The 14408-nt window shown below is 40.8% G+C and overlaps 1 protein-coding gene across 1 annotated transcript in view; it reads right to left on the bottom strand.

Moving 5' to 3' along the window:
* Positions 1 to 4328: 4328 nt before the first annotated feature.
* GHSR (growth hormone secretagogue receptor) overlaps positions 4329 to 14408 on the bottom strand; it is a 61884-nt gene continuing 51804 nt past the window's right edge. Inside the window, exon 3 of the mRNA XM_085635433.1 lies at positions 4329 to 10559. Within this exon, the coding sequence (XP_085491559.1) occupies positions 10255 to 10559 (305 nt within the window). The 3' untranslated portion in view covers positions 4329 to 10254. The remainder of the gene's footprint in view (positions 10560 to 14408) is intronic.

The raw sequence follows: 14408 nt of genomic DNA, 5'->3' as shown, positions 1-14408 counted from the left end.
AACAGTCTCCTGACAGCTTCCCGCACACACCGGCCTCAGGTCTACGTGTACCGATTTGTTTGCTGTGTTTAAAAGCGCATCATCCTTTAAGAGTCCAGCTTGAAGGTGCTGCTTGCGGACTATTAATGCCCGCTCTGGTGTGCTTCAAGTCAGTGCAGTCAGAGTATTAATGCCCGCGCTCTCCGCTCTGGTGCGCTTCAAGTGTCGTCAGAGTATTAATGCCCGCACTAGTGCTTCAAGTGTCGTCACAGCAGTCACGGCCGGCATGAGAGTGTGGGGGGTTAATTTAATGACTAACACTTACCAGTATTCTCCTGCGGTCCCACGTCAAATCACGTCTCCTCTGCACCGTGGAATTAACTTCTCCCCGCTCTTTTCTTTTGCTGCTCAACAGGAAATACTGCCAAATCAGGAGACTGGATGCGACAGGGGCCGGGCGGCTGACCCTTATTTACTGTGTATCCTGGCATCTGATAGGGCATGGGGCAACTTTGCGAAAAACGCATCACCGCCCAAGCAGGAGCCTATGTTCAAACGGCTGCACTACACTAGGCATGCGCAGCATACCTAATGGTGTGTGAATGTGAGTGAGGAGCAACGCTCCTCGCTCACATGCGCAGTCAGACCATCTTGGACTCTAGCTCTCGCCTGCGTGCCCTGTGCGCTGACATGCGCACTTTAACTCCATGAAGCACAGGCCGGACCGGAAATGTAAACAGACGAATTGTGTGAAAGCTGTCAATTCGTCTGCTTACATTCCTGTTGCCCGAACTGCAGTGAACAGTTTTGCGGCGCCCCTAATGGACCATCCGCCACTGCTTAAAAGTCACTTGTAAAGTGGTATACTGTATACCCAGGGCCTGTAAATTAATTGCTACTAGTGGGCCTCCAGCACTGATTGTGCCACCCACACAAGCAGCCTTTCAAATCAGTCTGTGTGCAGTTTACTGCCACTTTGAATTGAGATTTAAAATCCTTTGCCAAGTCTTAAACTCCCCTCTTATTACACATGTCACCCCTAAAGTATGGCAGGGGGCTGTGTAAGTAAAAGGAAGGACATGTACTTTTACGTTTTGCATGTCCTCTTAGTGACAAACACCTAAATTAGTTTTTCACAACTGTGAGTTCTACTCCTCTAATAGATTAACATTGGGAATCCCATAATACACTCTTACATTGTAATTCTATAGCAGAAAGGAGTAGCTGTATCATGTTTTATAGCATTGAAGTGGTAATGATAAAGCCTCTTAAATAGTAAAGTTGGATTTAACATTACTATTTTAGAAATGGCACTTCTAGAAAGTGGGAATGTCTCTGCTCCTACTGCTCTGTGTGCCTGCAGTCTGTCACCAATGCACGTCTGGAATGGGTAACAGCAGTTTCTCCCGACAGCCACAAACACAGGAAGGTTAGGTATGTCTGAATTATCAACTGCATTCTGATGGCTCTTCTTGGCCAGGAAAGGAGGGGGGAGCTGACACTTGCACCAGAGAGGCAGTGTCCTGTTTCCACACACTGATAGTCTGGAGCCAGGTCTGGGAAGAATGTACCTCTATGCACTTCAAAGGCCCTTCTTTGAAGTCACACCCACTTCAAAGGCACAACTGGGTATGAGTACTGAGTCTCTGACCCCACTAAGACAGTACACTACTGGACCTGGAAAGAACTCTGACAGGAATAAGGAATGTAGTGCTGCTACAAAGACTGGACTGGACTGTTGCTGGACTGCTGCTCTGGAAGAACTGCTTTTCTGCTCTGGTATGCTGCTTGTTGTGGGAGCTGCGTGCCTCCTGTAGCTGACCTGTGCTCCATTGTGGTTGGCCTTATCTTTGGATTTATCTGGGCAAGTGCGACTAGATGTCACCTGTTGCCGCTTTGACTGCAACCACTATAATTTAATTTAATCTTCAAAAGTTCAACACTTAGTTTCTACTTTGGATTTTTGTCATTGTGCTCTTGATTTACTTATAACATTGTCTATTTATCTAAACCTGTGTGGAGTCTTTTTGTGGTGTTTTCAAAAATACTTTACACATTGCCTTTTTAGATAACCCTGACTGCTCTGTGCCAAGCTACTAGAGGGTAAGCACGGTATAGCTTTTCGTGTGTATCTAGCTTACCCTGACTGGAGTTGTGGTCTCTACTTGGACATGGTGCACACCTCTGCCAACTACACACCCTGTTTCTAACAATATCCCTTTAGGTTTTCCTCATAATCTAATCACATACAGACATTTACAACTCAGTGCTTGGAATGTTTTGGGTCAAATGTCTGCTTACAAGGCCTTTCATCACACAGACTCTATCTCATTAATTACTAACAACTGATCTCAAGTACCAAGAAGAAATATGTTTCAGTGTGGTCTCATCGGCATAGGGGCTGAAACATGGATTCCTTTTCTATCGGATGTCACATCTTGCAAATTTCTGAATTTCACATGTAAGAAAGTTCAGTGTTATTGGACAGTGAACACGTAAAGATCAGACATTTCTCTCAAACACCTGCTTGTGGATAGGAAACGGTTTAAGGAGCACCCTCTTATTTGCAGACTCCTCACAGGAACAGATTCTAAAAACGTTCCATCCTGGGATTTAAATTTGGTGCTACAGCTGTTTGAATCTTCCAATTGGAGCTCTTCTCTTTCTTTGAATTATTACCTGCCAATCTCATTATGTTGTCATGTTTAGTTTAATTTAAGAGAGTTTCTGCTGTTAGATTTTTGGATATTTCTGCCAGACAATTGTCCCCTTCAGGAGTAGTGAACTCTATTTCTAGAAAGATGGAAAAACAATTCCACTGGTACTGAGTACACTTATCTTCTGGAATGTCCCAAAGCTTTGAGTTGTTCATTTGGAGCTCACACCTCCAAAGAGGCTATGGCCTCTGAAGCTTTTCTGCCTGGAACAAAAATGGAGGATATTCTGAGAGCAGCTGATTGACCCTTCATTTCTGTCTTTTGAACCTTTTACCATAAGCCTATTTCTCATGCTTCTATTTTTGTTATTAATTTGATTTGAAGAAGCATAATAGTAGCCTCATGTCTTGAGCAGCTGCAAAAAGCGAGCACTCCCACTGGCCCCCCTACCCAAATAAAGGTACATATGCTTCATATTAACAATGGGGCTGAATGCTGCATACAAGATTGCATTTCACCTTTCAATACACCAAGGGGGAGATTTACTAAGATTTTGTGCCGTGTTTGCGTCACAAAAGTGACGAAAATCGGCACAAAATATTTGTTTTCCTATTCACTTTACAGCTAGAAATAACGGAAAAGTAACGTGAAGCAGCACATAGCGCTGCTTCGCATTACTTTGCGCAAGGGGAGCATACCAAGGGTGGAGCATGGGCGTTCCCATGCAACCACCTAAGGTTTCTCACGCTAAACCCAATTTACTAAATAAAAGTAGATTGTGTTTAGCGTGAGAAAACTGTGCCCTTTTCAAGGAGGTGCAAGGAAGGAGAAATGCTTTCATTTCTTTTTCCTTTTCCGACTTTCCACGCGTGCTGCATTGTACAGTACACATACAAAGTGGGAACATTTTCCATGTGTCTGGGCATCGTATTTCGTACAGGAAGGGTACCCTACCTGTGCAAAATATATGCTTGACTAATGCACACACCCTAGCGCTATGGCGCTAGGGTGTGTGCGCGTCGCAGGGCAGCGGCAGGAAAAGTGGAGGAGGGTGCCATATCTTCAAAGATATGGCTCCCTCCCTGTCGCACAACGCAGCGCAGCCTTCCGGGGGCTGGGCTGTGTGGTATTTTTGTAATTCTCCCCCCAAGTGTGTGCAAGTGATGAGTGAAATATTTTATGAAATAATAGTGTACCAATGCTATGTCCTTTAAATATAATACTTTTTTTCATTTTCCTTCTCTTGTGATGCAAATAACCCTTAGGACAGCCCAACAGACTCGTGCAACGCACTCAAACTACACAGTTCATGCATGAACTATTTAAATAATAAGAAATCGTGTAACAGAGACAGAAAAAATACTTCGCATGAACTATTTAAATAATAAGAAATCGTGTAACAGAGACAGAAAAAATACTTCGCATGAACTATTTAAATAATAAGAAATCGTGTAACAGAGACAGAAAAAATACTTCAACGTTCATGTTCTAAATAAGCAATCAGGACACAGCTTAAATGTAAACGTTTGCATGGTGTTATTTATTTTCTCTTTTTCACACATAAAAGGACAGTAGTTAAATATGAAAATGTTTACGTTGTTGCTATAAATACATACATTTACATAAATATTTAAATATATTTTGACATTTAAAACATTTTCCCACATTCTTTTTTCGTCATGTCCACTAGGCCATCTTTACGTCCCGTGACAGTTTCGGCAGTAAGTAGACAACAGCGATGTTTTCTTATTCCGTTATATATTGCATTTGTATATTGAAATCCTTGTATTCTGATCTGTAATTGTATAAAATGAAATGTGCAGCAAAAACAGTAATTGTAAGCGGCATTGCCACCGGTCGAGGGTTTAGCTCGTGAAACACAATCAAAAGCAGCGCTGTTTACTTTCCACTCGAGATTCAGCAATTGCTGCCCATAATAGCAGCCAAAGGTCCCTTGATGTAATGACGTCAGACATAGGTCTGGTAGAGGATGGTTATTCAGATGGGAGCAGGGGGCAGTGAAACACTGGCGAGGCGACTGAATGGACCACAGTGGGGGGTTCTAAGAATAAATTACAGTGAAAAAAAAATCTATCTCTGTGTATTGTATGAAAATATAATTCAGGCCTAGATTGAATTGAATTGGCGCAGTTGTGAATGACACTCCGGGAGTCCAGGCAAACGAAACGCAAATGTCTTAAATAGTTCCTAGAGGCAGCGACATGAGGGCGTTCGCCATATAATGGGCAAACATTTAAAACAATGGAGCACGTGCAGGGCTGGACTGGGCTACCGGGCATCGGGCGTTTCCCCGGGAGGCTGGAAGGGTGGCGGCCGGTTTTGTTATTGCGGGATGGTTATGAAGAAGTCTCGGCCCCCATTAACAAAAGCAGCGAGCAAGCATAACCTATTCACTTTCGTTTCCAGCCTCCCGGGGCCAGCCAGTGCTTCACACTTGCACCCCTTCCCCCCAAACTCCACTTGTAGTGGTCAGGGTCACTCACTACGTACCGTGCGGGGGCTGGTCCAACAAAATTGCCAGGGCTGCTTTGGGTTCACAGTCCGGCCCTCAGCACATGGTCCTATTAATTTGGTTTCCAGTGCTGCTTGGAATGGTATGGCTCTTAACTAAGCACATTTAGCTTACGGCAGAAAACTACATCGCCAGGGGTGTAACTAAAGCCCCTGCGGAGCAGGGTGCCTCCCAACCATTCATTATGCTTTAAACCGTAAGGGGCCCCCATTCAGCCCATGGTCAATGAATATCTGTTAGATATGGGAGACTTCAGGGCCTCTCATAACATTCTGCATTCGGCCCATCATTTTGCGCTACATCACTGAACATTGCCAATCTATTGTCATAAGCATCAATACAATGGAACATATTTTAATTATTTTTAGGCAGCACCTTTTTGCAGATGTATTTGCCTTCTGAGATATAGATTGCTATATTTGAGATAAAGTACCCTCTGCTGTTCAAGATTCTGCAAGTCATCAGTGCATTCCTTTATAAGGTCATGGAACTCTAAGGTGACGAGCAACAACTTCTCAACCTATGGCAGAAGGTACTTTGGGGCATATTAGCAAGGGCTGGCGATATAATTATCGCCGCTTTAGCGTCCGTTTTTGGGCAAAAAGCGGCGATAAATATATCGCAATATCATCAAGGAAACGCTAGCGCGTGTTTCCTTGATGTACTGCCCGTTTTTTCACAGCCTCGCCTCGCATCCTCGCATCGCTAATGAGATGCAAAAGAGGCGTGGCTGTGAAAACAACACATTTTAATATCGTGAAGGCAGCTTCGCGATATTAACAAGGAGGTGCAGCGATAAAAAAAATCGCGCTACCTCAGCCTTAACTCAGGAATTTAACGTCTATTAAATTCCTGACTAAGGCATACTTTTAATAGGATATGGATTATGCTGATAGGACCACAGGGTCCTATCAGCAATGTTATCGCTGTTTTCAATGGAACATCGCTGGAAAACCAGCGATGTTCCATTGAAAACACCGCTATCGCTGAAATATTATCGCCATAGCGCTATGCGTTGTAAATATAGCGTTATCATGGCGATAATATTCAGCGATAGCTGGCGATAATATTTCTATCGCTATGAACGGCCAGCGATAATTATCGCTGGCCGTTGATAAAATGCCCCATTATTCGTCACAATAATTGGTCGCAGCCTTACTCCCACCCAAAAAGCTTACATCATTGGTATTTTGTCCTTTACTTGAAATAGCATGGATGAAGATATATAGAATAAATGTGGAATCAGTAGTGCAACATTTATGTTGTAGCAAAATATACTATTATTCATTAATGTAAACAACTTTCAAAATGGATGCAATTTTTTTAAATTGTGAAAACATGCAGAGAGGCGCCTGCTTTTATGCAACGAATGATACCCTAGAAAAAAAATACGTATGGGCCCATGATGGTGTCCTTTCTGCTAATGACTGTTCAGGTCAGATGAGAAGATCAGAAGACCTAAAAAATTGGTTCTTGGTTTTATTTATTATTCTTGTAAATGGTGGTCATAATTCTGGTCCATGACCTGCCTTTAACACTGAATGATGAATCTGTCAGTGGACAATTTGAAGTCATAGGTCAACTGTAATAACTTATTACAGTAGAGTAGCTATGTCACTTTATTATTGCTGATGACTTGCAATGTCACCATTGGACTGTAACAAAATGTAAGACATATTAAGATGCAGGCTTCCAAGTAATATTAAATTATGCAATTTTTATGTCACATATTTATACTAATTACAGAAGCCCTGTCCCTCTTTTTCTTGCGGAAGTGTGTGACTTTGGGATTACCCATGAAGATTCAGTGTGACAAGCTGTGCAATTAAAGCCATCTTTAGTCCAGTTAACTTTTAAATTTGGCAAATATCCCCCCCTGCGATCAAGTTTTTTTTTGATGCTCCATATTACGTCCTGTGTTAAGGCAACAGAGTACATGGGTGAATGGTACAATACAATTCAATCTATTTATATCCTAGGGAGAAGGTCCCAAATACCTTCGGTCCCTGAACCTGCACAAAGCTCTTGGTCAGTACCTCCTAGCTGGCAATGCAAATCAGATCAGCATCTGAAAATAGGAGAGAAATGAAAATGGCAGAAAATCTATTAGAGTCCAAGCTATCAAATTTGGAACTCATTGGAGCATTAAGTGACATCATTGTCCACTTTACTGTCATTCATAAAAGATTTGAAAACCAATCTCTTCAAAGAGATATTTAACTCATAATCAGGCACTGTCTGGGCTACTAACCCATCTTGAACCGACTTGAAGTCTTTCGCCAACCCAGAATTCCATGTGTTTTTATCCACCTGCTGTCAATTTACACATGAGCTTCCATATTTCTGTTTCTTTATTGCATCAACTCTCTCTCTCTTGACATCTCCTGAGTCTGTACTTTCCCAGGTATCGTTGTCAAGTGACTTTTGGTAACACCTGGTCACCTGACATCATGTATCGCTGAGTATCAAAGAGAGCTGTATTTTAAAGATGCATATGGTACATTCACAAACTGTCCTCCTCATCCATCAAAAGTCTCTTTTTTATTATCATTAGTATATTTAGTGAAGGATACTTCTCTCTCCATCTCATGCAAATTTTCCTTTTTGTATTGTAAGTCAGTCCATATTAGTTTATTTTCGTTATCAGACTGTAATACTGCTTTCATCCCCACATATACCCCACTAAACCTCTTGTAGTTTGAATTCTGAAACATGAGTTCAGCCTAGTTACAGATACTATTGTATTGTTTCACTAATCACTGGTACATGGGCAGAATTTTGATTGTCTGCTAGAGAACAATAGACTCCATCATTGTATGAGTGTAGTAGAGGTGTGCAAAATCAGATTTCTGTCTTCATTTGTTACAAAGGGGTCAAAGTTTGGCACTTATGTAAAACTTTGCTTGTTGGCAAAATTTTCAATAAGAACAAAACGTTTGTGTGGCATTACGCTTACAAAAGCTAGGTTTTACCTGTCTTATTACGCAAAATGTTTCTTTTCCATGATTTTCGACTGCAAATTTAGTTTTACAAACTTTCCCAACTTGCCAAAAATTGCACAGTTGGGGAAGTTAAAATAAAACATAAATCAAAGTTTAAAAAAAGTTTAAAATCAAGCCTCATTAATACATTTCACAAAGCCTTAATAAAGATATGATATATACTTTGAGTAGTGAACATATTTCACATAGGTCACTAGGCTATGTTTGCCCTTCGCACCATTCACATACTTGTGAAAACGTAGATAAGTTAATGATGTAAGACATAAACCAATCATTTGCACATTGCCTTTTAATATAGAGAGAGGTTGATGTGAACTTTTTGGAACCTAACAAGGCGTTCTGATGACTTTACGAACCACATAATGACAAGTCATGTTTTTTTTAACTTCACAAGAGCTCCAAAGTGGCATATTATTTTGTAATTAACAAGAACCTTCCATTCACTTGCTTGTACTATCGTTTTTGATTGGTTTAGCATGCTATAATAAAGAGATATTTTTTATTTTAAATAGGGCAATCTTTATTGAATAGCAGAATGCTATATTATTGGTAGGTATGGTAGTAAAACACTGAAAATGCCATTGATTGTATTTTCAAGGTATTGGGTTGATGGACCTTTTAACTGTTAGTGAAGTTATTTTCTTTTAATTGTAAAGTTGCTTTCTTGAAAGCATTCCTAGTTTACAGCACAAAAAGGTTTTTTAAATCAGTTGAACTTACAAAGGGATCTTTTTGAATAAAATGTTGGTATATAGTTGATTTATTCAGGAGATTGACATGCAGAAGCAACAAGGAGGACTATTTTGTCAATGAGATGGGAACCCAGACTAAGAACATTATTTGATTGGAGAAGAGGCCTGACGTAATGAATGGTCAGCAGTCCTGTATGGGTCATGACAGATGGCTTTGGGACTGCTCAAATCTGTATGTAGCCTGTATGCAAATGCTAGAATCAAAGGAGGGCCAACTCTGCCTGTTATTCTTCCATTGTCGATATGTTATCCCACACACAAAAGTCTGCCTGAACGTTGTAGACAAGGTCTCCTCCTCCTTTTTCTTTGTCTTCTTCATTCTATTATTATTATGACTATTATTATTTTTCATGTTGGGTTTTGATTTTATTAATAGTATTACTATCATCATTGACAGTGCTAGTAGCAGTAATAATAGTAATAAACATTAAAAAAGGCCTTGGGAGGCTCATGGTTCCTAGGGAAAGAAGACTTTTCTCAAATAGCTCTGATCAATCTCCATTAAATCCTGTGAAAGCCATTGGTAGTTATTCAAGTTGTAGCAGAGATAAGAATGAGTGTAAAACCACTGGTGAATCAGTCAAAGGGATCCATTCTTGCATCCTCTCTACAATCACAATTCGAACCCAATGCATGTCCTTGTCCTCTCCTATATATCATCACAAAGGGCACCAGATGGGCATGTACATCAACACATCTTTACTCTGTCAACCTATGCTTGCCCTTGCCCCTTTGGCAAGTGTTATTCAGACTTTTGTGGCAGGTTGAAGGAAATTATGGTTTCAGAATGCAGTTGCCTCACTGTCAGTGTAGAAACCCACCAATTCTGTACTGAATACTGGGGGGAAATTAATTTTACAACACAAAATGACAGTGCAATAACGTTTTTGTGATCGCTCCTACACCACGCTTAGTCTTTATTTAGCACACTGCTTATTTCACAAAGCAAAGCTGCCAAAATCCTATGGACCGGATGCAGCCATCACCACTTCTGTGTGAACATTTTGTATCTGATTCTTCCCTTTCTGCTGTATGGCTTGCTTCAAGCAACATCACAAAATAAAATGATGGACGGAGTGTTGAAACTTTTCAGACAGTCACCCCCAGTCACAGATCTGGGTTTAATCCATCGTTATTTTGCCCACCACATAAGCCAGGTTTGTACCCTGCCATATGCAAATCAGTCTTGACCCTGCTCCTCGTGGGAACAGTCCAGCCTGAACTGCCAAGCCAGGTCCTCCCTGGACCAGAAACCATCATCCTGAGACCGGTTTTGGGGAATCTTTGGCTGGCATGTGTAGGCCTGTGTTTTACCCTTGTAGTTCCTTTTGTCATGTGCTGACGCTGGACTCTGTCCATACAGGAGAACTTCCATCTTTGGTAGCGTAGGGCGCTTTACGGGCAGCTGCTTTGAGTCCAAACAGCCTGCATGCGGCTACTCTGTACTTTTTGGACATAATGTTGTATAGGATGGGATTGACAGCAGCACTCAGGTAGAAAAGAACGAAAGAAACCAAATTACAGTATTGACTGATAACAGATATCTCCCATGATCCGGCTTCAAAGGATTTAGAAAACAAATATCTTCCAACGTGGAATGGTAACCAGCAGAGAATGAAGGCGAACACCACCACAACTGGAAAAGAGAAGGAGAGAAGAGTTAGCCATAGACTAGAAAACTATAAACTAGTTAGTTAGTTTTTGTTTGTGGTGGTATTTCTTCATATATGTTACACAGATGATATCTTTATGTTTGCTAGTTGTCAAGAACAGCTATGTCAAGAGCTTAATTTGTGCCACTGTTTTCAGGTGGTTTGCACCAGCACTCATTTTTGGGTAACGTTGTCTAATGTTTGATCTTCCAAGCAAGACAGAGGGAGGAACAAAAGGGAGAAATGAGGAAGAGTGAGACAATTTGGGGCAGGGAGTGTTATGATTCAATTTCTCTGCCTCTGATGGGCACATAACAAGGTTCAAATATAGCCTGGAAACTCATCCATAGTCCCCATATAATTTCTGTCTGCTTGCCATTTCAACACTGGACACACTGGGCACATTTATTTCATTAGACTACACGTACCAAAATACACAGCCCAAGTATTCATGAACATCCTGTAACCACCTTGAAATACATTCAATAGTACTTGTCTTTCTATTCCTCAGCACTGGATTTTCTCTCCCTGAACCTGGAAGAGAAAGGGATTGCACACACCTGTCGTTCGTCTTGTTCAGCCCTGTGCTTCATTTGTAAAGAAATAAGGGTCAGAAACCTCATCAGGAGACCACTGCAAAGTGTGCCACCTATTGCCCCTGCCAGCACTGCCAATGATAGTACCAACATAACTGCTAACCATCACCCTTCCACAAATTCTGACTATTCCAGTCATATAAAAATGGCTTGGGCGTAAAAATTTGCCATTTTTAATGCATAGTTAATGAATAAACAATTGTTGTTGTCCTCATCTCTAAATTATATAGACAGCGCCACCATGTGGCAGACTGTCATAAGTCCCAGTGTTGAGAATAAGGTACTGGTGCCGAGCACCGAAAACCACAACCTCAAATTAAGTACTGGTTTAGCCCAATATTGTGACACCACCGTAGGCATGCTGCTGCCTGGACTGCTTGTAAGCTACAACTTTCTAAAGCTCCTGGTTCATACATTGATGTTTTAAGCCTCTCTACACCAAATAACTTGTGTCCAGTTTGATGAACAATTTCTGCCTTACTTTTGCAAGAGTTTGTGTCCTTTTCTAGCATAGTTTGCTGCATTTTTCCCTCAGCACCCTGCATTGCATTTTGCCTATCTATTTTCTGCTTCCAGCCTCTATTCATAGCCATCCCCTGTGCTACTCCCTCTTTGATTCACCCCTAACTCATTCCTTTTGTTCCTGCTACCATTTCCCTTTGCTTCCTGCCTTGTCCAATTGTTCCTGATCCACGTGTTCCTTTGCTTATTCTTTTTGTTTGTCTTCAGCTCCTATACCTGTACTCCAGTCTCATCGTTTTGCTCCTTGTTTTTAATGCCCATTTCTTGTGTTTCCCCTTTTGTTGTCTCTAATTTGAATGTATGATGTTACAACGCAAACATTTACAATGCATGCCTTTACAACACGGTTTTTACATCACAACATCCTTTACAACGCATTATTTTACATTGCATGCCATTACATTGCATTTTCAGAAACTACCTTTACAACACATTCCATTACATCGCATTATACCTTTACAACGCATACCATTACAATGCATACCATGACATCGTATTTAAGGTAAGTGTTGGATAGTATAGGGGTAATAATTACTATTTGAACTCCAGTGAGTGCAACAGTAGGGTAAGTATTGGATAGTGTAGGGGTAAAAATTACTATTCTAACTCCAGTGAGTGCAACAGTAGGGTAAGTGTTGGATAGTGTGGGGGTAAAAATTACTATTCTAACTCCAGTGAGTGCAACAGTAGGGTAAGTGTTGGATAGTGTAAGGGTACTATGCATTGTAATGGTATGCATTGTAATAACTTGCGATGTAATGCCTGCCTTGTAGTGACATGCGTTGTAATGACATGCGTTGTAGTGACATGCGATGTAATGGCTGCGTTGTAATGACATGAGATGTAAAGGATGTTGCGATGTAATGACTGCTATGTAAAGGTAGTGCGATGTAATGACTGCTTTGTAAAGGTTGTTTCCCCTCTAATTTAACGTGAAGACACTGTTGATTGCGTGTTGCAGAGTTGAACCTCCTTGTGCTTGTCCTGATGTGTATAAGTATTGTATCTTCTTGTTTGTTTTGCCTCGCCTGTTACTATTCCTAATATCCTTGTGCTTTTCCTGTATTACATTAATGTCCTGCTCTTCTATGTTTGCTACAATTCTTAGGTTGCTAGTTCATCCCCTGCTCTATTTAGTCTCTAGTTATGCACCTTTGCCTTGCTAGTCTGAAGCTTACCTTTCAGTTCCTTCTGCCTTATCCATGCTTGTTTACTTAAACCAATTTTCTCTCTGCTGCTCACCTTGTACTACTATTTTGTCCTCGCATGTTTATAAGTGCATTTCTTTTGGACAGGCATTGCCTCCTTGCTTTGGTTGTCTTGTACTACATGTAGTCTTTAGATCTTTAAGCTTGACAGTGTGATATTGATATTTCTTAGGAATCTCCACTGTCCTTCCAACAGGACACATAAGGGCTTGTTTTGTGAATTTAAGTACAATCATTGTCTGTCATCTAGGGTTCATATACATACTCGCGTCTGTTGCCCCCTTTCAATGGGGATCTTATTGTAATGGGTGATTTTAATTGAATATTAGATAAAAAAATTAATACCACAGATATGACTGCAAGAGGTAGAATGGCTCAGGTGAGGGCAGCTATACAAGACTTGCTTTATTTACATCAATTGGAGGACGCGTGGAGAATGCTGTACCCCACAACGCCGGGTTTCACCTTTTTTTTCTCATCCACATAAACAATATTCTCGAATTGATATGATTTTTACTAATTATGCTCTGTTGGATAACTCTTCTATGGTGGTATGTCCTAAGATTACATCGGACCATAATCCCATTATGCTTACTGTTCATCTCGGTCTTGATGTGGTAGTACAAGCCAGGGAATTTTCGTTTCCTAGGCACCTTCTTAGTTACTCAGACTATGTAACCTACATGCAAGGGGTTCTTAAGGAATATATAGCAAATAATTTTCATACTACATCCCTTGCTATAGTCTGGGATTGCTTAAAGGCATATGTGAGGGGGGTTACACTTCAGTATATTGTTAAGCAGAATCGGTCTAATTTTAGTCAGCTTGAAAACGATCATAGGTTATATATACGGATTTAGAGCAGCAACATGCCCTAGCAATTGCTTTGAAGGATACTGATGAACAACGAATATACTTACAGATTATTGATATAAAAGTGAAGCTTAGTAGAAGGTTAAAAGATGAAGCTGCCAGTAACTTTCTTAAGTTTAGAACTAGGCAGTATGAGTATGGAGAACGGGTGGGACGGGTTTTGGCCTATCAACTAGCCGACCAAAGGGCTAAGGTACATATCAAGAAAATTAATGGTGTGAATGGCGCCACTTTCACTAAACCCCAAGAAATTGTGGAGCAGTTTAGGATTTTCTATGCTGATTTGTATAATGAGGCAAGTAGTTTTAATTTACAATTGGTTATAGATTACTCACAAGAAAGTGGGCTACCTGTTTTAGATCCCTCTCAAACTTCGATATTGGAAGGAAATGCTGACTTAGTAGAACTTAATCTAGCAATTGGGGCATTACCCTCTGGTAAAGCAGTGGGCGAAGACACTATCCCACTTGAATTCTATAAAATATTTAGGGATGTACTGACTCCAGTATTTCTCGAGCTGGTTAATGAGATACTGCAAGGAGGGTATTCGCCCCCCTCTTGGAACATAACTAACATCATTGTTTTTCCAAAAAAAGGCAAACCAGTGGAAAACATGAGCTCATACAGACCAATA

The sequence above is a fragment of the Triturus cristatus genome, chromosome 11 (genome assembly GCF_964204655.1).
Source record: "Triturus cristatus chromosome 11, aTriCri1.1, whole genome shotgun sequence".
In the NCBI taxonomy this organism is placed as follows: Eukaryota; Metazoa; Chordata; class Amphibia; order Caudata; family Salamandridae; genus Triturus; species Triturus cristatus.
The sequence above is the reverse complement of the archived record's forward strand: the minus strand, read 5'-3'. Positions and strand labels throughout refer to the sequence as shown.